We start from the raw sequence: 24,338 nt of genomic DNA, 5'->3' as shown, positions 1-24,338 counted from the left end.
GTGTCTGAGCATTGAAGAGTTAGGTATTTATTGTAGTCTTCACAGTCTGGGCTTGTGTACATCCTTCTTGAAAAGGCTTTTTAAGGGACTTGGGCCCCAAGCCCAATATCACTGTGGTTTTTGCAGACTCAGGGTGATCCCTAACTCAGGCTAAAGCTATTTAAATACAGTTTCTAAAATAGTGCTGCAGCCCCACCTGTAGCTCAAGAACTTTCCCAAGTAAATCATGAAATGTTACCAGGGCTGATCACAGTGGCTCACTCCTGTAATCCCAGCCCTTTGGGAGGCTGAGGCAGGTGGATCTCCTGAGGTCAGGAGTTCGAGACCAGCCTGGCCAACACAGTGAAACCCGTTTCTAATAAAAATACAAAAATTAGTCAGGCATGGTGGCCTGTGCCTCTAATCCCAGCTACTTGGGAGGCCGAGGTCAGAAGAATTGCTTGAACCCAGGAAGCGGAGGTTGCTGTGAGCCGAGACTGCCCCGCCGCATTCCAGCCTAGGCAACAGAGTGACAGTCTGTCTCAAGAAAAAAAAAGTTTTTAAGGAAAGCACTTTCTATAATAGCTTATTTTCATCTCATTTTATTATATGTTAACATAGATGATATATTGATTTTTTTTCAGCTTCCTTGGAAATCATTGACCAGCATCATTGAATATTACTACATGTGGAAAACTACTGACAGATATGTGCAACAGGTAATTTTTTTCATATTGCTACCAATATGGTTGCATTAAACTGACTTTGTTTATATTTTAATATTTTTTTATCATGTACTAATTTTAAATTTGTTTACCTTTTTCCAGACTACTTTACTACATGATTTCATGTCTTTAGGATATTATTTAGGATTTTAATCATAATATTTCCTTGACTTCAGTATGAATTATGATAAATATTTTGGAGAAATACCACTAGAGAGGCATTATTTTCCTTGGATTTGACTGGTACTTCATCACTTTGTAGTTCATGGGAATTACCAAAGATGTGATGTTAATGCAAACCTCTTGAACAAATTATTTTTATGAAGAATTGAAAATTTAGACCAATGTCATCAGCCATATAATTTGATATATTTTTAAAGATCTTCTGAAGCCTCTTTACATGACATTCGTGTGGATATGTCCCCGAAATCTGTGGCCTTAACCGTAGTAATCTTACTAGTATGGTGTTTTGGTATGGTACATAAGCTTTTTCTTAAATTATTTTAAAAAATGGAATAATTTAATTTTTGAGTCCTTTTCAAATATCCTAAATGCAGGTAATATTACCTCTGGGGAAAGGTACATTTTCCCAAAATGACTTTAGCCAATACTTGTGTTATATTTGTATAGGCATGTATCAGAACTGATAAAGAGGCAAATATATTTAACACAGACATTATTTTTCCTATATATGTAGGTTATACAGTGGCAAGTGTTAGATGCTATAAAAAAACATCTAAGAATCACTTTTTAAAATATCATAGTGAGCTGGGTGTGGTGGTGTGCACCTGTATTCCCAGCATTTTGGGAGGCCAAGGCAGGAGGATTGCTTCAGCCTAGGAGTTCATATCCAGCCTGGGCAACATAACAAAACCCTGTCTCTAAAATAAATAAAAATGGAAAAGAAAGCAAAAGTACTATGGTGAATTGTTGAGGTCACGAATAGTGAATAGATACCCATGGCTTGTTGAAAAATTTTCAGTGTCAATATTAGTATAATTTGAAAAGTAAACAACTTAGGTATAGATCAGGGTGATGCAGTCTGGAAACCTGTGTTATTAAAATCACACAGAGTTTCTAAAGATGGAGCTGATGTTATCAAGGATGGTTGAAAAGTAGATAATATTCTTTTCAAAAATGTCAACCCTGTTCTAAAAGTTTCAAGTTGTTCCCCTAAGTATTTCTATTTTCTCCTCATTGGGAAAATAGAAGATAGCCTTAAATTCTGGTTTGTCTTATTTTTGGACATCAACCATATGTTATTTTACTTCTCTATTTGCCTTCATTATCATCTTGGTCAGTGTCTGGATTTGATTACATAATCTCTTTCCCATTCCTTTCTCTACATGTGGCTCCTAATTGGTTCCACTAAAATATGTGAATTCAGCTGAGGTTTAAAGTTTACTGTGGATCTCCCAACAGTTGAGAAAAATGCTTATTTAATTCTGCTTAGAATAGCTAACAGTTACTCCTCTTGCCTGGACTTTGGAAACAAATAATCTCTGAATATTTTTCTAAAAGCAGAGAGAGAGAGAGGGAGAGTGTCTCTCTCTCCCTCTCTCTCTCTCTCTCTCTCTCTCTGTGTGTGTGTGTGTGTGTGTGTGTGTGTGTGTGTGTGTGTATTTTCTTCTAGAAAGGCAAATAAGAAATAAAGTAGAAACTAAATTTGAAAAGTAAAAACGGTTACTTTAAAGGTCCTGTTTATTCACTCATAGAGGAATGGAAAATGGAGTTACTCGTTGCTTCATTTTTAAACCTATGGCTAAAATGGTATTAATACTTAAAGTTTTGTACTGCAGAATCTAGTGACTTTTCTTCGATGTTATTGCAGTTTAAGAACATGCATATGAAAGAAAAGCTTGTCTTAAAATTGTAATTTTTGAATTACACTTTAATACATATTTTCTTGTGAAATTTTAAGAAAATGAAGTAGTAATAATTAGGCATTGCATGTAAAATGTTTTATTCATCTTTTTAATTAGAAACGTCTAAAAGCAGCAGAAGCTGAGAGTAAACTGAAACAAGTATATATCCCAACTTAGTAAGTAACTGAAATCTTTTAAAGTATTTCTTATGGTCTTAATTTTATCATTGCAGAATGTCATTTTGTTCAGTTTAAGCAAAATTTGAACTTTTGTGTATCTTTCTTCATCTACAAAGCATGAGACTTACTATTATACCACTGCAAGGAAAAGGAGCCAGTGAGAGAAATCTCAAATAGACTAACCTAAAGACTAGAGGAAGAATGCCGTGCACTATACTTTTATCAAATCAAAGCTGCAGGGAAAGTGTCAGAAAACTAACCTCTAAAATGCTATATTATTTGAAGGAAATGTGTATCAGAAAGTTAGCAGCTTTTCAAACTACAGCTTTTGTTTGGGTAATGCATACTGCTAATTGGAGGTTTGTTGTTTATTTGGTTGAGGATTTTACATTGTTTTCTTGGTTCTAATGGCAATTAGAACCATACTTGGTAAATGTGTGATAAATAATGGAGAAGTTTTCATTGTTTTGTGTGTCTAGTGTTCTATCATTATTATCCTTTGAATTCAAAAATCATTGTCATATCAAAATGAATGGCAATTTTTTTCCCCATTGCTTTGTTTTAAATGAGGCTGGGTGTGGTAGCTCATGCTCATAATCCCACATTTGGGGGACCTCACCTCTGCAAAAAATTATGAAAGAAAAATAAATAAATAAATAAGTTACTCTAGCCTTTTGTTGAGATTTTCAGAGTTTTGTCATTCATTTGTTCAGGAAGAATTGGTTTATTGAGCACCATGTGTATATTGTTCTATCCTAGATTTTTTTAGGATTAAATGAAATTTATTACACGATTCTACATGCTGCTTCAAGCCTTTTCTCACTCTTCAACCTAAGTACAGTTGTTTCATAACTAGCTTTTTGTTTCCTGAATTTTGTTTTATGTAATACGTGTTTTTATATATATATAGAAGGCCTCATAGACAGTGAGCTGTGATCTTTCATATTGATCTTTTACCTCAAGGCAGATAACTCTGGCTTAATTTTAAGAACAGACTGGGCACGGTGGCTCATGCCTGCAGTTCCAGCACTTTGGGATGCTGAGGCGGGCAGATCATGAGGTCAGGAGATTGAGACCATCCTGGCTAACATGGTGAAACCCTACCTCTACTAAAAATACAAAAAAAATTAGGTGGGTGTGGTGGTGAGCGCCTATAATCCAGCTATTTGGGAGACTGAGACAGGAGAATCGCTTCAATCCGGGTGGCGGAGATTGCAGTGAGCTGAGGTCGCACGGCACGGCACTCCAGCATGGTGACAGAGCGAGACTCCATCTCAAAAAGAAAACCATGTAATTTATATAGTCTGTAATTTTTATTTAGCCCTTCTGCAGAGTGGTTTCTAATTCCTTTTAAATTATATGTTTTATATGACACATTTATAAAAGAGCCACTTCTCAAAATATAATACTGTTGCAACTCATGTGTCTTAGATTTTTATAAGCAAGCGTACCAGCTTTCTTATACTTCAAAGTGCTGCTACCATGAAATAAATAATACATTTAACTAGTTTTTACCAAGTAACCCAGATAATTGTTTTCATTTGGCTTTATGTTGACTTTGGAGTCAACATTGTCTAAGTCAGGGATCAACAAACTATAGTCTTAGGCCAAACCTGACCTACTGCTTGTTTTTGTAAATAAAATTTTGCTTTATTTTTGTTTTGTGAGATAGGGTCTTGCTCTGTCACCGTGGTTGAAGTGCAGTAGTGCAATCATGGCTAACTGCAGCCTCAAACCTCTGGGCTCAAGTGATACTCCCACCTTAGCCCCCCAAGTAGCTGGGGCCACAGGTGCGCACCACCACACCTAATTCATTTTTTGTAGAGACACTGTCTCCCTATGTTACCTAGGAGTTCTCATGAACAGTGGAAACAGATTTTAAGCAAAGATTCCTGGTCAGATTAGCACTTTGAGATCACCTGCTATATGCTGGGAAATGGTTTGGGCAAGAAGACAAAGAGTAGATGCAGGGAGACCAGTTCGGAAGTGCTTGGAGAGGAAAGATAACACTAGCTGGACCTAGAGTAGTAGCTCTGGAAATGGTGTGATATTTGGAGGTGGCTGACTTATGGCAGGCAGGGGGTGTCAAGTGTGAATCCTAGGTTTCTGGCACAGTTAAGTGGATTGCCATGCTATGAAACTGTGCCAGAGAATCAGGTTGGATCATTTTATCTGAAAAGAGGTGTATCAATATGCTGTCACCAGATATTGGATATATTGGTCTTAAACTCAGCGTGGAAGGTCTGGACTAGAGATACATATGTGAGCTCCGTCAGCATATAATAATTATATTTGAAATCATAGGTAAGATTTCTGAGGGAGAGCAATAAGAAAAGGGCCTTGACTCTGCCTTGAATAAATCCGGTATTTATAGATCGGATAGAATATGATAGCTAAAAAATGATAGGTAGTTGAGTATGGTATCACAGAAGCTAAGAGAGGAGTATGTTTCAAGAAGGGGGAGAGATTTAACAGTGTTAGATTCTGGTGAGAAATAGCCAAGGAGTTTAATAACATGGAGATCATTGATGATCTCAATGGCATGGTGAGCACTGCTGCATATGAGCCAAGGAAGTACAAGCAGATGAGGGATCAAGAGGGAGTTGAGTATACAGTGTTCTCTAGAGGGCAGGAGGGCTGGACTCCCGAGCACAGATGAGGGGAGTGAGGGAAGATTTGAAAAGGAAGGGCAGTTTCATATAATGTGTCTTTTAAAATGTTAAAAATGTTTGCTTATAGTCACAGATTGTCACAGTGACACCAATCATTTGTCCCTTGGAAATTAATCTGTAGGTACTTGGTTTTGCAGAACATATTTTATGTGATTCACACGTCTAGATGCAGTCTTGGCACACTTGTTTTCCTTTTGTGATTATTATCTTTAAGACAAGTGATGTATTCATCGAATAATGTTCTAGATTCAGTTGAGCAATGAACTTGGCTGTCATTCTTTTTTAAGGCAGCTCAACTCTACATTTATATTAGCTCTTTTTCAACACACGTACTTAGCACTCGGTTAAATGTTACACATTTTTATATTCCTGGGAAACCTCTGGCCAGTCATTTGACTCCAAGGGGAAATCAGTTCTATTCTATATATCGTAGATTTTTAAAAATCAGCAACATTGTATATTATTGAAAATGCTAGTCATTCTAAATCACCACTTTTATAGTTTCAGCTGAAAACTATAAGAAGAGAAACACCTTCTATCTGATTTAAAATGTGTTTTAGGGCCAAGTGCAGTGGCTCATGCCTGTAATCCCAGCACCTTGGGAGGCTGAGGCAGGAAGATCGCTTGAGGCCATAAGTTTGAGATCAGCCTGCAAAAAACAGTGAGACCTCATCTGTACAAAAAAATTTAAAAATTATCCAGACATGGTGGCAAATGCCTGTAAGCTCATCTATTTTGGAGGCTGAGGTAGGAGGATTGCTTGAGCCCAGGAGTTTGATGCTGCAGTGAGCTGTGATCATGCCACTGCACTCCAGTCTGGGTGACAGAGTGAGAACCTGTCTCTAAAAACATTAAGTAGATAGATAACGAATAACAAATTTTTAAAAATCTATTTTATAACCAGGCATGGTGATGTATGCCTGTAGTCCCAGCTACTTGGGAGGCTGAGGTAGGAGGATCACCTGACGCTAAGAGGTTGAGGCTGCAGTGAGCCATGATCATGCCATTGCACTGCAGCCTGGATGACCCTGTCTCCAAAACAAACAGAACTGTTTTAAAGGCGAGGCATGGTAGCTCAAACCTGTAATCCCAGCATTCTGAGAGGTTGAAGTGGGATGAAACCTTGAGTCCAGGAATTCAAGACCAGCTTGGGTAACATAGAGTCCCTGTATCTACCAAAAAAAAAAAAAAAAAGAGAGCCAGGTGAGGTGGCACACACCTGTGGGTCCACACTACTTGGGAGGCTGAGGTGGGAGCATCACCTGAGCCCAGGAGGTCAAGACTGCAGTGAGTGGTGATCACATTATTACACACCAGCCTGGGCAACAGAGAGAGACCCTGTCTCAAAAAAAAGAAAAATGTCTTTTAAAAAGCAATTTGTTGGCCGGGCACATTGGCCCACGTCTGTAATCCCAGCACTTTGGGAAGCCAAGGTAGGTGGATCACCTGAGGTCAGGGGTTCAAGACAAGCCTGGCAATATGGTGAAATCTTAAGTAGGGTCTTTGCTGTCAGGCCAGGCCAACTTTACATACCAGGCTTTAACAGGTGAATGGAATTGTGGGAAGCGGAAGTCCTTGAGTCAGTTCTGACTTCAGCTGTCTTGATAGTTGTGAGGTCTCATTTTGTCAGTAGATATGGGAAGACAGCATCTAATCTACATTTAGCCATTCAGCATTCGTTTCTGATAAATAATTTACTAATTTATTTTGTTTATTTTCTGTCTAGCAAATAAACACAAAAAATCCTCTAGAATGAAAGCTCCTTGAGGTCAGAGACTTTTATTTATTAGGCATTGAATAAATACATGCTAAATAAAGTACAAATTTATTGAGAACATACTGTATGTACCTGTGGAGTGTTCTTGGGCACAGCTTATAAGCAGCGGGGGGAGTTAGCCTACCCTACATGGGGAAAAGTTAGGCTTGTTTGCCCAGGAAGTGCCAAGATAATCTGGGCTGCATGTTTCTAAGGAATTCATGGCTCTGTTGACTTGGTCTTTGTGAAATTTGCATGTAGACTTCTGGTAGATGTCTCTTCCCCTCCCTGCTCCCCAAAAGAAAGGGTCTCCCTCTGTTGCCTAGACTGGAGTGGAGTACAGTGGCATGATCATGGCTCACTGCAGCCTATAACTCCTGGGCTCAAGTGATTGATCCTCCCACCCCAGCCTCCTGAGAAGCTGGGACTACAAGCACATGCCACTATGCCTGGGTAATTTTTATTTTTGTAGAGACAGAGTCTCACTGTGTTGCCAGATTGGTCTCCAAACTCCTGGCTTCAGGTTATCTTCCTGCCTCACTTTTCTCCCCTTAAAAAAATTCTCTTACAAAGGAAAACCTCCAAATACCTTTTTGTTTTTAAATTTTCAAATGCTGTATAATCTTCCTTATAAAATTTCAGATGTAATAGGAATGGTCACCATGAGTGGCCAGAAGCTCCTGAAGTCCTAAGTGACCTGGGAGATGGACATCTGCTGAGCATGTGGCTTTTTTACAGCTCCCTGGAGACCTGGAGTACAGCAGCAGGGACTGGATAGTGGCTTTCTCGAAACACAACCATGTTGCCTTTCGCTTAATTTGTTTGACCTAAATAATTGTTTTCTCAGGAGAATTTATAAGCAGTAAACTTGTCTGTTTCAAAAGTGTCAGAGAATGTTCTAAGGAAATTGTATTCGGACCAGAAAAGAGATGAGACAGTATTTACTTCATGAATGTCACACATAAGAGATTTCTTTTTACATAGGCTTGTTTTGTAAAGATGAGTAGTTTGAATTAATTTTAACACCTTCCTTTTACCTGTTTATTCTTATTTACCACACATTTTAAAATGTTTGTTTATTAAATAGTGAAGGTAAATCAGTACTGATATAGAGCTTTTTGCCTTGTACAAATCATTTTATCACCTTATTTTACATTTCATTGAAAGCAGCAAACCAAATCCCAACCAAATATCCACTAGTAATGGGAAGCCTGGTACTGTGAATGGAGCCGTGGGCACCACGTTCCAGCCTCAGAATCCCCTTTTAGGGAGAGCCTGTGAAAGCTGCTATGGTAAGTTTCCTCCAGCAGGTCAGTTGAGCATGGGGAACTGTTCTGGCTCATGGAGTGTTGAGTGTCTGGGAGGTCAGTACAGTGCACCTTGGAAGGTAGAATAGTGTCTCCTCCAAATGAGTAGATGCCCCTCCTTACCTTCTGCCTGGAACAGGACTGTTTATTGAACCTTTATTACGTACCACACACTCAAGTTAGACATTGGATTTTCTTTGATGTGCTCTTGTGATTTGTTGAATATTTCATAGCAGTGTTTGCTGAATTGTGTTGCTGAATTGTGTTCAGAGTTGTATTATCTTTGCAGAAACTGTGGTCCCACAATGCATATAAATCCACCTTTGGAGTTTCTCAGTATACTTTGAAAAATTAAAGCTCCAAGTGATTCTATAGGAAATGCCTCTGTGTGGATAAGCTGCTATGTATAACACTTAGACCATGTTTTCTTGGGGCGCCAGCTTGGGAAATGCTATTCTGTGATACTTGCTTTTGGCCTCAGGATCCCACTGTGTTTATCTATGCTGGCAGTATTTGCCCAGGCTGTTAAATGGGGTTGGTGAAGTGAATTGTTAGGTAGTTGCTAGACTTCATGTGTTTATTTTAAATCTCAAGCAAGGATAGTCTCTTAATGGGGCATTGGTGATATTATCATCTGTGTTTCCTTCCAGTCAAGGTAGCCTGGATTGGGAGAGGGAAGGAAACTAATGTTTATTGAAAACCTACTTGGTGCCCCATCTTGGGTTCTTAGGAGCTCTTTGAGAGTACATGTAGCCTGCTGCCTCCAGGAAGGACTAGGAATGAGGGACAGCTGTGAGTATGATTACGCTGATCCCAAGGAAGGTGTGTGCCAAATTGCTGAATTCATAGAAATGGTACATGGGGATGTCCGTTTTTTGCAGTATGGGAGCACAAAGAGAAACAATTTATGGAAAATTAGATTCTTTAGGTCAGGCCTTTACATGGATAGCATCCAATTCTTGGATTTTGAATTTCATGTATATTTAAATGAAAATAAAAAGAATCTTGCAGACAAGTGGTAGTGGCTTAATCTGTCTTAATTTAACTTGCAGGCTGGGTGCAGTGGCCCATGCCTGTAATCCCAGCAACTTTGGGAGGCCCAAGGCGGTTGAATCACCTGAGGTCAGAAGTTCGAGACCAGCCTGGCCAATGTGGTGAAACGCTGTCTCTACTAAAAATACAAAAAATTAGCTGGGCATGGTGGCACGTGCCTGTATTCCCAGCTACTTGGGAGGCTGAGGCAGGAGAATTGCTTGAACCCAGGAGGCAGAGGCTGCAGAGAGCCGAGATCACGCCATTGCACTCCAGCCTGGGTGACAAAGTGAAAATCTGTCAAAAAAAAAAAAAAAAAAAATTGGAAATTCTTTTCACACTCACATATATCCCCTTTAATGATTGTTCTGTTATTTTTATGTATGCATGATAAATAAGCTATTAAATGATACCTACTTTCCAATTGAATTTGACTTATTTAAGGAGAAAAGCATTTATTCACTAATTGTTAAGATGATGTGTATGATTAGTGTGTGTAACAAAATGTATGTTTTAAGTGAAATTTTATATTTAGAATTCAAAATAGATTCATAGCTTAATGTTTAAGATTTTTAAAATTTATATTTAAAGAAACAACTTGACTAATTCCATTAGTTCTAAATTATAGGAGGAAATGCTTTTAGGCTTTACGCAAATAAAAGCCTAAAATAATAATTCTCCAAAAATAATACGTGATGGGTATACAATACTGTTCCCAATAAACATGAGTATAACGGTCTCTGTATTTTCTCTCTTTCACATTGGTTTGTGAAGTGTTAGTTGACATCTTGATGTGCTGTTTGAACATTTGAACAGTCTGATAAAGGTAACTTACAGGTCAGAGAAATAATATTTTAAGGCAAACTTACAGAATTACAATTTTTTATGCACCTAATTAACTTAACGTTTCAACCTCAGTGTTTTCTGTTAAACTTCAGATCTATTGTGGGTATACTTTAAATGTTACATGTCAGTAATTTAAACTATAAAACAAAAACAAACACAAGCTTGCAGTGTTCAGCCAGCTGTTAAATCATCTGAGTTTTAGGCCTCAAGCATGCTGTGATGTCAGCTGCCCATGCTCACTTGATAAGGATTTAGAGTCTTGAAAGGGATTCTGTCTATAAAGGGAGATTTAAAATAAGGATTTTGCCTATTAAGTAAAGGAGTGCAAAACAGATACCTGTTTCTTTCATCTTTTCTCTGCCTCTCCCTCTCTCTCCCCCTCCCTGACTCTCTCCTCCTCCCCTTCTCCTCCGTCACCCAGGCTGGAATGCAGTGGTGCAGTCACAGCTCACTGCCCCCTTACCTCCCAGGATCAAGCAATCCTCCTGCCTCGGCCTCCCTAGTAGCTGGGACTATAGCTGCTACCACCACCACACCCGGCTGACAGATACCTGTTTTTATTAGAGTCCTGACTTTATCAATGGGACCTCCCTGAATAGCTTAAATAATCCCTGGAGTTTTATCGGAACCCTAGGTTTGGAAATCTGGATTTATTATTATTATTTTTTTTAAATACAACTAATATCTTTTTTTGAGAACCTATTTCCAGAAACATACACAGTAGAGCATTTTTAATCAACAAAACAAAAACTTCCTCAGCAGCACAATGCATAATATAGGAAGCCTCACCTAATAGCTTCTCTTAATAGGGCTATAACCACTTTATATATAATAGAAATAAGTTGGTTTAATAAATTCTGAATATTAAAAAACACACAAATATACTATTACGTTTGAACTTGTAAGATGGGAAAAATAACATTGTAAACTAAGGATGACAAATATTTTAAAAATATTTGATTGTTTTGTGTTGATGTTACAAATTAAACAGCATTTTAAAAAATTTTTGTTTTTCTTCTGCTTTAGCTACCCAGTCTCACCAGTGGTATTCTTGGGGCCCACCTAATATGCAGTGTAGATTATGTGCAATTTGTTGGCTTTATTGGAAAAAATATGGAGGCCTGAAAATGCCCACCCAGTCAGAAGAAGACAAGTTATCTCCTAGCCCAACTACAGAGGTACAGTAGTCTTTTGAATGTTGAAAAATGCCATGTTTTTAAATGGCTTGAATATTCCTTGGAAACAGAAGTACAGTATAGGATAATTAAAAAATGAAGAGAGCTACCTTTATAGCCAGACACAGCACTACAATATTCAGGGTGGGTGTGGAGAGAAGCAGGGAGAAGTTAAATTTTGTCAGGTATTCAGAATATTGGTCTCAGACAAAAAAATGAGTATGTTAGCGTAAGCAGAAAGCTTAGAAATTAAATGTTTAATTGCTTTTGAAAACAGTTGGTAAGCTTTACATACTGTTGAAGACTAGTCTTTCTACATAAAGTCATAAATGCAAATTGAGCATTTTTCTTCCTGTGACTATTTTGGAGGGTCAAGAAGTATGGATTTAATCTTGAGGTGAACAACAGTTTCAATGTGATTTTGGTAAAATCCTCATGGATTGAAGATGCCAAGCACCTGTGTTTACCAATGGGCAACTACCCTTTTTCAGTGCTGTTGGGCTCTCAGGACTTCTTAATAAAAATAAAAAATAAAAAAAGTATAGTTAACCCCCTTGGAAGTTTCTTACTATTTATTGTGAATGTGATTTTGGATTCCTGTACAACAGTACAGTATTCCCCACAGTTCCCTTCTCTGCTTCCCACCTCTTTCCCAAAAGTGCACACTTTAATTCTCTCTTTTAGAGGTAGTGCACCAAGTGACATTACAGATGCTTCAAACAAGATTTAAAAGTTATACTTTTCTCTGAGTGTGATGCAAATGATAATGTGTTTGGGAAAGTTCATTTCTTTGAGTGTTTGTTGCTTTCTGATTTTGCAGGACCCTCGTGTTAGAAGTCATGTGTCCCGCCAGGCCATGCAGGGGATGCCAGTCCGAAACACTGGGAGTCCAAAGTCTGCAGTGAAGACCCGCCAAGCTTTCTTCCTTCATACTACATATTTCACAAAATTTGCTCGTCAGGTCTGCAAAAATACTCTCCGGCTGCGGCAGGCAGCAAGACGGCCATTTGTTGCTATTAATTATGCTGCCATTAGGGCAGAATGTAAGATGCTTTTAAATTCTTAACCTTATATGTTGTGCTTCTGACCATTTTCTCTTTTCTTCTCTTTCCTTTTTTTTTTGTTTGTTTGTTTGCAATAAACATAAGTTCTTGTGTACAGCCTTTTATTTGGTTTATTTTTTTTTTAACATTGTTTTTGTCTGCTGCCATTTGTATCATGCCAACCTGGAAAAAAAAATCAAAATATTGAAACCTCTGTATTCTTTACCAGAGAGTAGTGCTCAGCAAAAGATTGGTGGGAGGTGATGATCCTATCCCATGGGGTTTTGTGATGGAATTGCCTACAGAGCTCTTATTGATGCACTTTTACCTCTTAGGTAGTGCCACAATGTCACCCCTAAGGATGCTGTTATAATGAGATAGAACAGTCCAGTCTTATATGGATTCATTAGGTTTAAATAAAATTTGCCAATTTACACTAATTAGAGATTGTATGTCTTTGTAAACCTCTCATTTTTCCCATCAACCTTTAACAGTTGTCATACAACATGGAAATTCACCAGTGCTTCATAACAAATTATATATTTATTAGAAGGTCTAGCAAATTATAAGTAAATTTTAAATTCATTTTTAGGTGAATTTTCTGAAAGTATACATTTCCTTTTCATAAGCTAGCACCTAAACTTACAGTTGAGCAGTCTGTGCAGTTTGTTTTCCATTTCATGATCATGTATCGTATCTATCACCACATAATATTAACATGACTTACTACTCTTATTTTCAACACATTTGGTCTTGCTTATCTTTTTTTTTTTTCTTTTTACTTTTGTTAGCACAGAGATCATATGTATCAATGAATGGTGGATTGTTTTGATATTACATGTCTCTGACAGTATACTGTAATTAATATGTTAGCTTCAGAGTCACATTCCAGGCTAGCATGTTAGAGCCGTGTAGCTTTTGTTCCCTAAGGGATGAGAAAACCTGCTATCTGGCTTAAGAGATAGGAAATCTTGAAGCCATTCTAAGAAATCTCTTATTATGAGAGGCTTCTCTTTAATTTAAGGAGGATATCAATAAAAGGAATGATGACTGAAAAAAACATTTTTGTTCCTAAAGATAATTTTTAGCAGAATAGTTGAAAGGCTTTACAACTTAAGTAATAGCTCTATAAGAAGAAAAATGCTTTGTAAAGGGAGTTGACATTGGTAACAATGTCAGAGTCCCACAGAGGGGAAATTACTATATTAGATTGATGTATATTTGAGAGTTTTTGGCTTCTATTTAGGTTTTGTGCAAACATTTGAGACTCCATGGACTTATGTTACCACTTTCCCATTTTGGGACTTGGACATATTTGTATTATTCCAAATTGTTCAACTCATTTATAAAACACATTTTTATACAATTTTTTAAATTAAAAAAATGGTGAAGGCCTGGTGTGGTGGCTCATGCCTATAATCCCAGCACTTTCGGAAGCCGCAATGCACAGATGATCTGAGGTCAGTCAGGAGTTCGAGACCAGCCTGACCAACATGGTGAAACCATGTCTCTACTAAAAATACAAAAATCAGCCATTAGTGGTGACAAATACCTGTAATCCCATCTGCTTGGGAGGCTGAGGCAGGAGAATCTCTTGAACCTGGGAGACAGGTTGCAGTGAGCTGAGATCGCACTACTGCACTCCAGCCTGGGCGACAGAGACTGTCTTAAAAAAAAAAAAAAGTGAAACATTTAAGAATGAAAATGAATGTAACTTTTCCATTAATATTGGTGGGGATCCAGTATCATCTTAGTTCCTAGGATTGGAAGAGAAACCATCACCAACTCAATTGGCTGCTGAGGAAACTCTGTTTCCCCAGGGCTCATCTGTTAATTTTCAGTTAGTTTGCACATTGTGTTTATTTTGATTATTCTTCAGTGAAGTGTATTTTTCTTTCATCTCATTCTAATTTTTTTCTCAATTGAAGGGGCTTACTGCTAAAAGGGATCATAATTAAGTTACCTGTATTTTATTTCTATAAGTATATAGATTATAATAATACAAGAGCGGTCATTTATCTGGATGAAATTCACAGAGCATATATTGTTTTGTTTTGTATTTAGCTTCACCAGTCGTTGAGTTTTACATAATGAGATTCTTAAATAATTTTACCTTAAGATTTAAAATGACAAATGTTTTGCAGCCATCTACTCAGTTATTTTTTTTTCACATAAGCAATTAATGAACTTTTCCTAACATCTAATTGATTATTCTGTCATCTCTTCTGTTCTTATACTTACAACCTCTTCAGCAGATGCCTTGATCTTGACCTGTGAGGGAGATTGGGTATTAGCAACCTGATGTCCATAGGCAACCATGTCTGTGGTCTACTTGTGCTCCTGGGAGTGTATAGATGTGTGTGGAGGGGGTGGTTTCCAGTAAGTTTTCCTTACTTTCTCAAAGGCAGTGTTAGGCCCTCCTCCACCCTGCAAAAAGTTAAGAATCACTGTGATGCAGTACTTTCAGATAAGGCAGAAGTTGACTATTCTCAAAATATTGATGGATCTAGAGTTCTAATGAATGCATTTTAGAATGATGTATCATCTTGGGAGAGGAAAGTAGTTTTTCCCTATGAGCTTGAAACTTCCAAGCACTGTAGAAGTTGACCCCTTTTATTGCCTCTGGCCATGCCAGAACCATCACAACCAGTGTCATAGTCAGTTTATGGGAGGACAGCATAAAAGTGAAGAAATGGGAGCTAAAGAGATAAACTTTCAATTAGATAAGGGAGAGGATAATCTTGAGTTCTTTATTTATAGGGTAATGCCTGCTTGGAGAACTGTTTTTTTGTTTTTCTTTTTTTTTGGCTACAGCTATACTCTGCTTTTTTTCTTTTCTTTTCTTTTCTTTTTAACCTGTATTAAAGCATATAGTAAAACAAGCATATTCTTTGAGATATTTTGCAGATGCATAAAATATCTCAAAGAATATGTAAAGAGTAATGACTTTACAAAAAATATGTAAAGAGGGAAGGGAAACTGGGAGGCTGAGGGCAAGGGGTGGGAAGATTTACTACTCTTCATCCATATGTAGGATTTTTTTTTTTTAAGAGACAGGGTCTTGCTCTGTTGCCCAGGCTGTGGAGTACAGTGGCACCATCATAGCTCAGTGTAGTCTTGGACTCTGGGGCCCAAGTGATCCTCTTGCCTTCTAAGTAGGTGGGACTACAGGTGTGACCCACCACACCTGGTTAATTTATTTTTTTAAGAGATGGGGCCTCACTATGAAAAACTGATTTTTTAAACCAGTTTCTCAAATATCTAAATATTAATAATAATTCTTTATATGTGAATATATAAATCCATGCCAAAAGTTACTAACATTAGTAAAATGCCTGAGTCAGTTCTACCATGTAGATAGTGCTTATTAAAAATGAATTGGTAGACCAAAATCTTTCATTGCATAAAGAAAAGTACCGTGTTCTTAAGATTTGTGGCCCAACAGCAAGGTTGCAAAATACCAAGTTTGAACATCATGCTCACTTCAGCAGCACATATACTAAAAATTGGAACGATATAGAAAAGAATGTCATGGCTCCTAAGCAAGGATGACAACACAAATTAGTGAAGCGTTCCATATTTTATTAAAAAAAAATAGTTCAGCCATCTTTTCTCTTTTCCCCCTTGAGGTGCCCCCCCCCCAGTAAAAAAGCTATGTATGAGAGAGTGGCGTTCCTCTGTTAACTGGCATCAGACATTATTTCAGAGACTTCACCAAAGAGCTGCAGAATTATCCAAACACCTGATGTGCACAGGATTATCACCACTTGAGACTCAGGTTCCTCACAGACTAAGGTTAAATAGAAGTAGGTGTATTAGCAACATTCTAGAGATGAAACCAAAGTGCCTGGAAAAGTAAATCCAGATGATTTACCTGGCACCTTGGTAGCTTGCAAAGTCAGTGAAGTGGTTTGGGCTGATAACACACTAGACTTGAATGGGCCACAATATTCCCCAGTGTGAGGTTATTTGGGAGGAGCCTGGAGCTGTTTTTCTGTTTGAAGATGCTAGTTCAACTTTGGAAGTATCTCAAGATGCCATTTCATGAGAAATTTGTTTTATGAGATTTTTCTAGAGATTTCTCAGCAAAAGTTAGTGATTGTATAAGCTTTTCTGAAATTTTAAGCTTGAAACGAGAGAATAGTTGGTTTTCGTCTTTTGGTATTTTTGGTAAAATTTTTTTAGTCTGTGCCTTGTGGTATAAGCCCAGGGAGCTTTTTTTTTTTTTTAATAAAAATTTGGTTTTGAATGGATACTTTAAAATTTTTCTAAAGGTACAAAAGTGGTTAGAAATTCATCACATTTCTCATTCCTGATTTACCCCATTTGTTGATAACCACTATCATTGTTACCTTAAGTATCCAAAAGTATTCTGTGCATCTATAAGAATCTAAGTAGGTTTATTCTTTGTTTCTATATGATGTTAACATACTGTCTATATTGCTCTGTCCATTGCTTCTTTTTACTTAACATACCATGCCACTGCATTGAGAACTGCCTCCTTTGTGTGTCAGCTGCATATTTTGTTGTACTATAACTTAACCAGTTCCCTGTTAAAGCTTTTAAGTTATTTTCAGTCATTTTCTATCAAATAATGTTGCAACAAATATCGTTATACGGATATAATTTCATACTGATATACAAAATGAGAATGTTCTTTACAAGATAGAACCTGAAAGTAAAAGTTGGGGCCAAGAAGCATACATTTTGAATTTTGGTAGTTTTATTGCCCTTAGAAAAACTGCGATTCACACTCCCACTCACAACGTCTAGACAATGCCTATTTCTCTAGAACTTTTCCTGGTAGTGTTACCCATCTTTGAAACCCTTGACTAGTTGACACATGACGTGTTATATTAGCTTGCATTTCTCATTTTGAATGAGATGGAAATCTTTGCATATATTTGAAAACCACTTATCTCCTTTTCTGTCAACTGCTTTTGCCCCTGGCCTGTTTTCTATTGGAAGTCTTACTGACTTGTGGGAACTTTTTATATTTTAACAAAGTTAGCTCTTAATCTGTGATATGTGATACCAATAGTTCCCCCGTTTCACCTTTGACTTGTTTATGATGTATTTCCCAAGCAGCGTTTTTTAAAAAGACATATTAATAGTTGAATTTGTAAAAAAAATTCATGATACCTGGGTTTTGTGTCTTGTTTTTACAGTTCTAGAGGCAAACTCTACTGATAGTTTTATCTCGACACGGGTGTTGAATGCACATGTGGGCTGTTTTTGTGAATTCTGTGTGTTTTGCAGGATTTCTCTCACTGCCCCCAATATTTACAAAACATTGCAGAAAACAACCATGAGTTTCAATAAAAGTCATAGTGTATTTCTAGGTTAACCCTAGAAAGGAAGTACAGATCATCATCTAGGACAGTGGTCCCCAACCTTTTTGGTACCAGGGACCGGTTTCATGGAAGACAGTTTTTACACGGACTGGGTGGTGGGGGCAGGGATGGTTTTGGGATGAAACTGTTCCATCTCAGATTATCAGGCATTAGTTAGGTTCTCATAAGGAGCAGGCAACGTAGATCCCTCGCATGGCAGTTTACAATAGGGTTTGCATGCCTATGAGAATCTAATGCTGCCACTGATCTGACAGGAGGCGGAGCTCAGGTGGTAATGCTCACCTGCTGTGCAGCCCAGTTCCTAACTTGCTTCCACTAGTACCAGTACAAGGCTTGGGGTTTGGGGACCCCTGCTATAGGAAACTGAAGACATGCTCCTTGTGTCCAGTCACTTGAGTGAGATAACAGATGTTCTCTCTGGACAGGTTTTGATTCCTTCTGGGCTCTTTGGGCATTTTTCAGATTGCTTTCATTATCTGTGCACTTCAAATGCCTATCTCCATGCTGAAGTGGAATTAAGTGAGTCATTTGGGAGCAAGGACTGACTGACAAGTTGGCACCACTGTTGGCCTGGCATTGAATGCAGCCTAGGATTCCTTCTAACTAACTCAAGTGTGGGCCAGATAATCCTGCTTATATCTATTTCTTCAGGACTGTCTGTATTTTTCCTACTGAATGGCTACAACTTTTCTTAGGTTAAAGGCTGACTAAGGTAGTCCTAGAACCTTTTCTAATTTTTTCACAGTTGAGACATAATTCTTGCCACCAACTACTTTTTTTTTTTTTTTTTTTTTTTTTTTTTTTTTTGAGACAGGGTTTCGCTCTGTCACCCAGCCTGGAGTGCAGTTGCATGATCATGCTGGAACTTTTTATAAAATATAATGAGGATCAGTGAAATATGCATCCCAAAAAGCTTTGATCTCCCACTCAAGGTACTCTGTAATGCAAATTGTCACTTGGAACATCACATAATTAATTCTACTATTTTTGATCAGATATTAGAAGCAAATAATGTAGTTTAAAATGAAACATCTTTGGGTATTGTGTTGATCTCTTTGATGGATTTGTTGATAATAGCCATCAATGTCTATCAACTGGTGCCATATTGGCAGTTTTCCTTTGAGTCTTACAGACTGGAATAAAAAGCAAATCTTATTACTAGTAATATGGTGACTACCTTTGTCAAGACATTGAGAAGTAACCAATATGATTCATTCCAGCTTTATTTTATTAATAGAGAAGAAAGAAAAATGCATCTTGTCCTTATCCCAAATATAACTTGAATTTCAGGTGAATCCGTAATATTAGCAAGAAATTATGTAGTGTTAACTCAGTGGTTTGGCAAGCGTTTGATCCTTACAGGGTTTGGGTTGCTTCCTAGTGTTTATTTAGATTACTCTTCCAAAATATATTTATTACATTTCTGCCTGTATCTTCACTATTATTCAACAACAGGTGAAAAGCTTCATAGCTTTGTAATTTATTTTTTCATGAGAATCATCTGAATAGGAAGAAAAGAAATTGGATCATTTATACTTGTCAGTGGTTGCATAATAATTAGCCAATATTTAGGGGCTATATATTCAGATTCCTGATTGTTTTAGGCTCTCTGCAGTATGTGCTTTGTCTATTTTAATGTTTTTCAACTTATTTTTTAACTTTTAATTTCAGGGGAGCATGTGCAGGTTTGTTATATAGGTAAATTTGTGTCATAGGGGTTTGTTGTACAGATTATTTCATCATCCAATGATTAAGCCCAGTACCCATTACGGTAGTTATACTTCCTGATCCTCTTCCTCCTCTCACCTTCCACCCTCCAGTAGGCCCCAGTGTCTGCTGCTCCCCTCTGCGTGTCCATGAGTTCTCATCATTTAGCTCCGAGTTATATGTGAGAACATGCAGTGTTTGGTTTTCTGTTGCTGTATTAGTTTGCTAAGGATAATGGCCTCCAGCTCCATCCATGTTCCTGCAAGGGACATGATCTCATTCTTTTTTTTCTGGCTGCATAGTATTCCGTGGTGTGTATATGTACCACATTTTCCTTATCCAGTCTATCATTGATGGAAATTTAGGTTGATTCCATGTCTTTACTGTTGTGAATAGTGTTTCCCTGAACATATACATGCATGTGTCTTTATAATAGAATGATTTATATTCCTTTGGGTATATACCCAGTAATGGGATTGCTGAGTCAAATGGTGGTTCTGTTTTCAGCTGTTTGAGGAATCACCACACTGTTTCCCACAGTGGTTGAACTAATTTACACTCCCATCAACTGTGTACAAGCATTTCTTTTTCTCCACAACCTCTATTTCCTCTGCCAGCATCTGTAATTTTTTACTTTTTAATGATAGCCATTCTGACTAGTGTGAGACAGTATCTCATTGTGCTTTTTTTAAACACAAAGAGAATTCTTTTAAAATGCTCTTTTGCCACCTTCTGTTTAATAATTTTCAGAAAAGAGTCCATAAAACTTAATTTTTATTTAAAATTATTTGAAGTTCCAGACTGAATTGGGCATTTTAACTCTAGTAAAGCAAATAATTCCTATGGATAGCAAAGGAAATTTCCTATATGTATGCCTAGAAATGTCTCAGTTTGCAAAAGGAAAAATTTTTTAGTAGATCAGAAAACCTGTGGGACATTTTTGTCAAATATTTGAAGGTGGGGGAAAAGGAATAAACATAGTAGACTCATACAAGCTAAAGTGATTCTGTTAATATTTATGACAATATCTGTGAATTAAAATATTTCAATGTACATTTTGTTTTGTCCCTTTGTCTTGCACATCTACTCTTCTATCCAAATGACAGCTAATTAAAACACAGAACTTTTGTATTGTATGCTTTATTTTTCTTTGTCTGAAAATGTCTTACAATAGGTTACAATGAGCGTCATGAAAACTTTGATTGTTAATACCCAGCCTCACAGTTTCTTACTATTCTGACTGTTGGATGAAGTACTCTGTTTGCACACAGGAGCCTTTTAAGTCTCAGCACCAATTATATCATAGTAAAGAGATCAGGGGTATAAAACCAGTGATAAAACCAAATGGCCCATCATGACTCTTGCAAGTCCCTAATCTAACAATTGAGTTTCACCAAGATGGGTTAAGACTTCACAGTGGGGAAGGGATGGCCAAGTATATTTCCTTTAGAAGCCGTCATTTGTCTTTCATGCCACATCAATCTTCTATTAGGACAGATTCCACCTTGCGCTCTATGGACATTATTCTACCATAGAAATGTCATGGCTAGAAATGAAGCATCTTTCTGTCACTTTTCAGATGGGTACGCACAATAAAAAAGCACGAGTATGTTGGATGTGTGTTAGCTATACCCACGTGGGGCTTTAAAGTGAGTGTTTTCCATATTACTCTGCTTTTTTTTTTTTTTTTTTGCTCAGGGATTAATGAGTTGTTTGATAGCCCATGAAATATATGGTTATTGTAGGCATGACCTAGGTAATGGTGTAATGTCCTTGAAGAGTGCTGTCTGTATTCTATTGCATGTAAATTATTATTAATAATTACATGTTGGCTAGGCACAATGGCTCATGCCTGTAATCCAAACACTTTGGAAGGCCGAGGTGGGCGGATTGCAAGGTTGGGAATTCAAGACCAGCCTGGCCAACATGCTGAAACCCTGTCTCTACTAAAAACACAAAAATTAGCCCGATGTGGTAGTGCACGCCTGTAATCCCAGTTACTCAAGAGGCTGAGGCAAGAGAATTGCTTGAAGCTGGGAGGTGGAGGTTGCAGTGAGCTGAGATCACACCATTGCACTCTAGCCTGGGCAACAGAGTGAGACTCCATCTCAAAATACTACTACTAATAATAATTACATGTTATTTTATGTAAATCTGATTTAGCAATTGGGAACAAGACCTAGAAACCATTTTCTCAAACCCAAAAGGAAATTATGCAGGAATCTGGTGGCTATTTTGTACTGTTTTCCACTTGTACCTTTATTTCTGTGGTGTGTGTAGTCTGGGTAGAGAGATCTGTTTCATTGGTTGTCTCCATGTTTCTTTCTTTCCTCAGATGCAGACAGACATGCAGAACTCTCTGGAAGTCCACTGAAAAGCAAAAGCACTAGGAAACCTTTGGCATGTATCATTGGGTATTTAGGTAGGTATTTTCTAATAGAGGAAAAACTCAAAGAGTGGTCTCTGAATATTATAGATATTTGGCCATTCTAAATGGACATACCTAAACTAATTCAGGCCTTTCAAATAGTCGAAATTTGATACCTTTTATCTATACAGTGTGTTTATTTTGTTTTGGAAACTTTTATTACCAACACATCACACACACACACACACACACACACGCACGCACACACACACAAGGTATGGTATATGTTTACTTTTTCAAAAAAGCCATTGAATAAAAATGTAATGTATATTCATGGAAATAAATGCAGATTAAGCAAAAAAGAAAATAAGCATTCAGTTATTAAGATGAATACTCTTAATATTCTTCAGATCCTTCCCCTGTTTCTGACTCACCTCACCTCTTTTTTTTTTTTTGAGATGGAGTTTCGCTCTCGTTACCCAGGCTGGAGTGCAATGGCGCGATCTCGGCTCACCACAACCTCCGCCTCCTGGGTTCAGGCAATTCTCCTGCCTCAACCTCCTGAGTAGCTGGGACTACAGGCACGCGCCACCATGCCCAGCTAATGTTTTGTATTTTTAGTAGAGACGGGGTTTCACCATGTTGACCAGGATGGTCTCGATCTCTTGACCTCGTGATCCACCCGCCTCGGCCTCCCAAAGTTCTGCGATTACAGGCGTGAGCTACTGCGCCCGGCCCTCACCTCTTTTTAAATAGCGGATTTACTTATTAAAATGAGATCAAACTGGTTTATAACTTACCTTAAAATATTTATAGGTTTTAATTTTTTATTTGCTTTTTTGTAGAGACAGGGTCTTGCTATGTTGCCCAGGCTGGTCTCAAACCCCTGGCCTCAAGCGGTCCTCCTGCCTTGACTTCCCAAAGTGCTGGGATTACAGGTGTGAGCCACAGTGCCAGGCCTAAAATATTTGTAGTTTTAGTGTGGTTTACTTTGAAGGGGAGGCATTTGTATTGCTTTCTGGTTTTTATCATGCCATCTAACTTAGAAATTTCCAAAGATGATGGTTCCATTGTTATGTGGAAATATAACAATTAAGAATAGTATAAAATTGCTATGCAATAATTTCTTTGTTTAAACAGTTTTAAGAGCAATAACTTAAAAAATAATGGTTTTTTGCATACCTAGAAGCAAGAATGGCATGTTTTTGTGCTTCTCATAGATCTTTTTCAGTAAAGTGAAATATGTACTCAGAGTTGCTTTGACAGAAAGATTTATAATTATGAAATGTTCAGACTGCAGACATTGACTCTTTTAAAAATCAAAGTGTAGTCTTGAATTTAGTATATTATCTAGTTCTTACATGAATGTCCTAGGAGTCAGAGGCTCAAAGCTTCTCCTTTGATGTTACTCTACTACCTTATTTCTTGCTTTATTACTCAGGGGTTAAAGAGTTGTTTTGATATCACCTGAAAATGTCACATGGTTATTGTAGGCATGACCTAGGTAATGGTGATAATGTCCTTGAAGAGTGCTGTCTGTATTCTTTGCAGAACTGACTCCTAGATGCCCCTTCCCATCTTGCATGGGAAAGTTTCTTATCACAAAAAATGGAATAGGCCAGGCACGGTGGCTCACGCCTGTAATCCCAGCACTTTGGGAGGCTGAGGCAGGCACATTGCTTGAGTCCAGGAGTTTGAACCTGGGCAACATAGCAAAACCCTGTCTCTACCAAAAATTAGGCAGGTGTGGTGGTGAGCGCCGGTGGTCCCAGGTACTCAGGAGGCTGAGGTGGGAGTATCACTTGAGCTCAGGAGGCAGTGGTTGCAGTGAGCCAAGATTGTGCTACTACACTGTAGCCTGAGCGACCAACTGAGATCCTGTCTCAAAAAAAAAAAAAAAAAAAAAGACTATAACATTATTAGCCTTTCCATCAATAATTGTGTGCTCCTACTGTGGGCAATTTGGCCTCTGTATCTACCAGATAGGCCCACACCGTGCTGTTCTTACTAGCTAAACCAGATCCCTATACAATATATTTATGAATATTTATATGTTGAAAGCACTGTACTAAGTGATTTGGGGAACACCAAGATGGGTAAGACCATGCCCTCAAAATTCTTAGTCTAGTAGGAAAGCAAGCAGGTAGGAACAATAAAACAAAGGGTTAGATCCTGTAAAAGAATTACAGGTAATAAGCATTGGACACAGAGAAAGGACTGTTTCTCTCTTTTCTCCCTTCCTTCCTTCCTTCCTTCCTTCCTTTCTTCCTTTCTTTTTTTCTCTCTCTCCTCCCTCCCCTCCTTCCTTCCTTCCTCCCTCCCTTCCTCCC

At 37.8% G+C, this 24,338-nt stretch overlaps 1 protein-coding gene and 1 non-coding gene across 4 annotated transcripts in view; both read left to right on the top strand.

Moving 5' to 3' along the window:
• MTA3 (metastasis associated 1 family member 3) overlaps window positions 1-24,338 on the top strand; it is a 290,525-nt gene that overhangs the window by 227,163 nt on the left and 39,024 nt on the right. For 2 of the 3 annotated variants that reach the window (XM_037744410.1, XM_017544868.2), the window contains exons 10-15: window positions 624-698; window positions 2,687-2,745; window positions 8,344-8,468; window positions 11,388-11,539; window positions 12,357-12,579; window positions 21,976-22,062. In XM_037744410.1, coding sequence (XP_037600338.1) covers window positions 624-698; window positions 2,687-2,745; window positions 8,344-8,468; window positions 11,388-11,539; window positions 12,357-12,579; window positions 21,976-22,062 — 721 coding nt within the window. The remainder of the gene's footprint in view (window positions 1-623; window positions 699-2,686; window positions 2,746-8,343; window positions 8,469-11,387; window positions 11,540-12,356; window positions 12,580-21,975; window positions 22,063-24,338) is intronic. The other variant, XM_017544869.2, reaches the window with a different exon arrangement.
• Window positions 16,055-16,163, top strand: LOC119473654. The gene has a single exon (XR_005202859.1). It is a non-coding gene; the product is annotated as a U6 spliceosomal RNA (small nuclear RNA).

The sequence above is a fragment of the Cebus imitator genome, unplaced genomic scaffold (assembly GCF_001604975.1).
Source record: "Cebus imitator isolate Cc_AM_T3 unplaced genomic scaffold, Cebus_imitator-1.0 Scaffold172, whole genome shotgun sequence".
Taxonomy (NCBI): Eukaryota; Metazoa; Chordata; class Mammalia; order Primates; family Cebidae; genus Cebus; species Cebus imitator.
The sequence above is the reverse complement of the archived record's forward strand: the minus strand, read 5'-3'. Positions and strand labels throughout refer to the sequence as shown.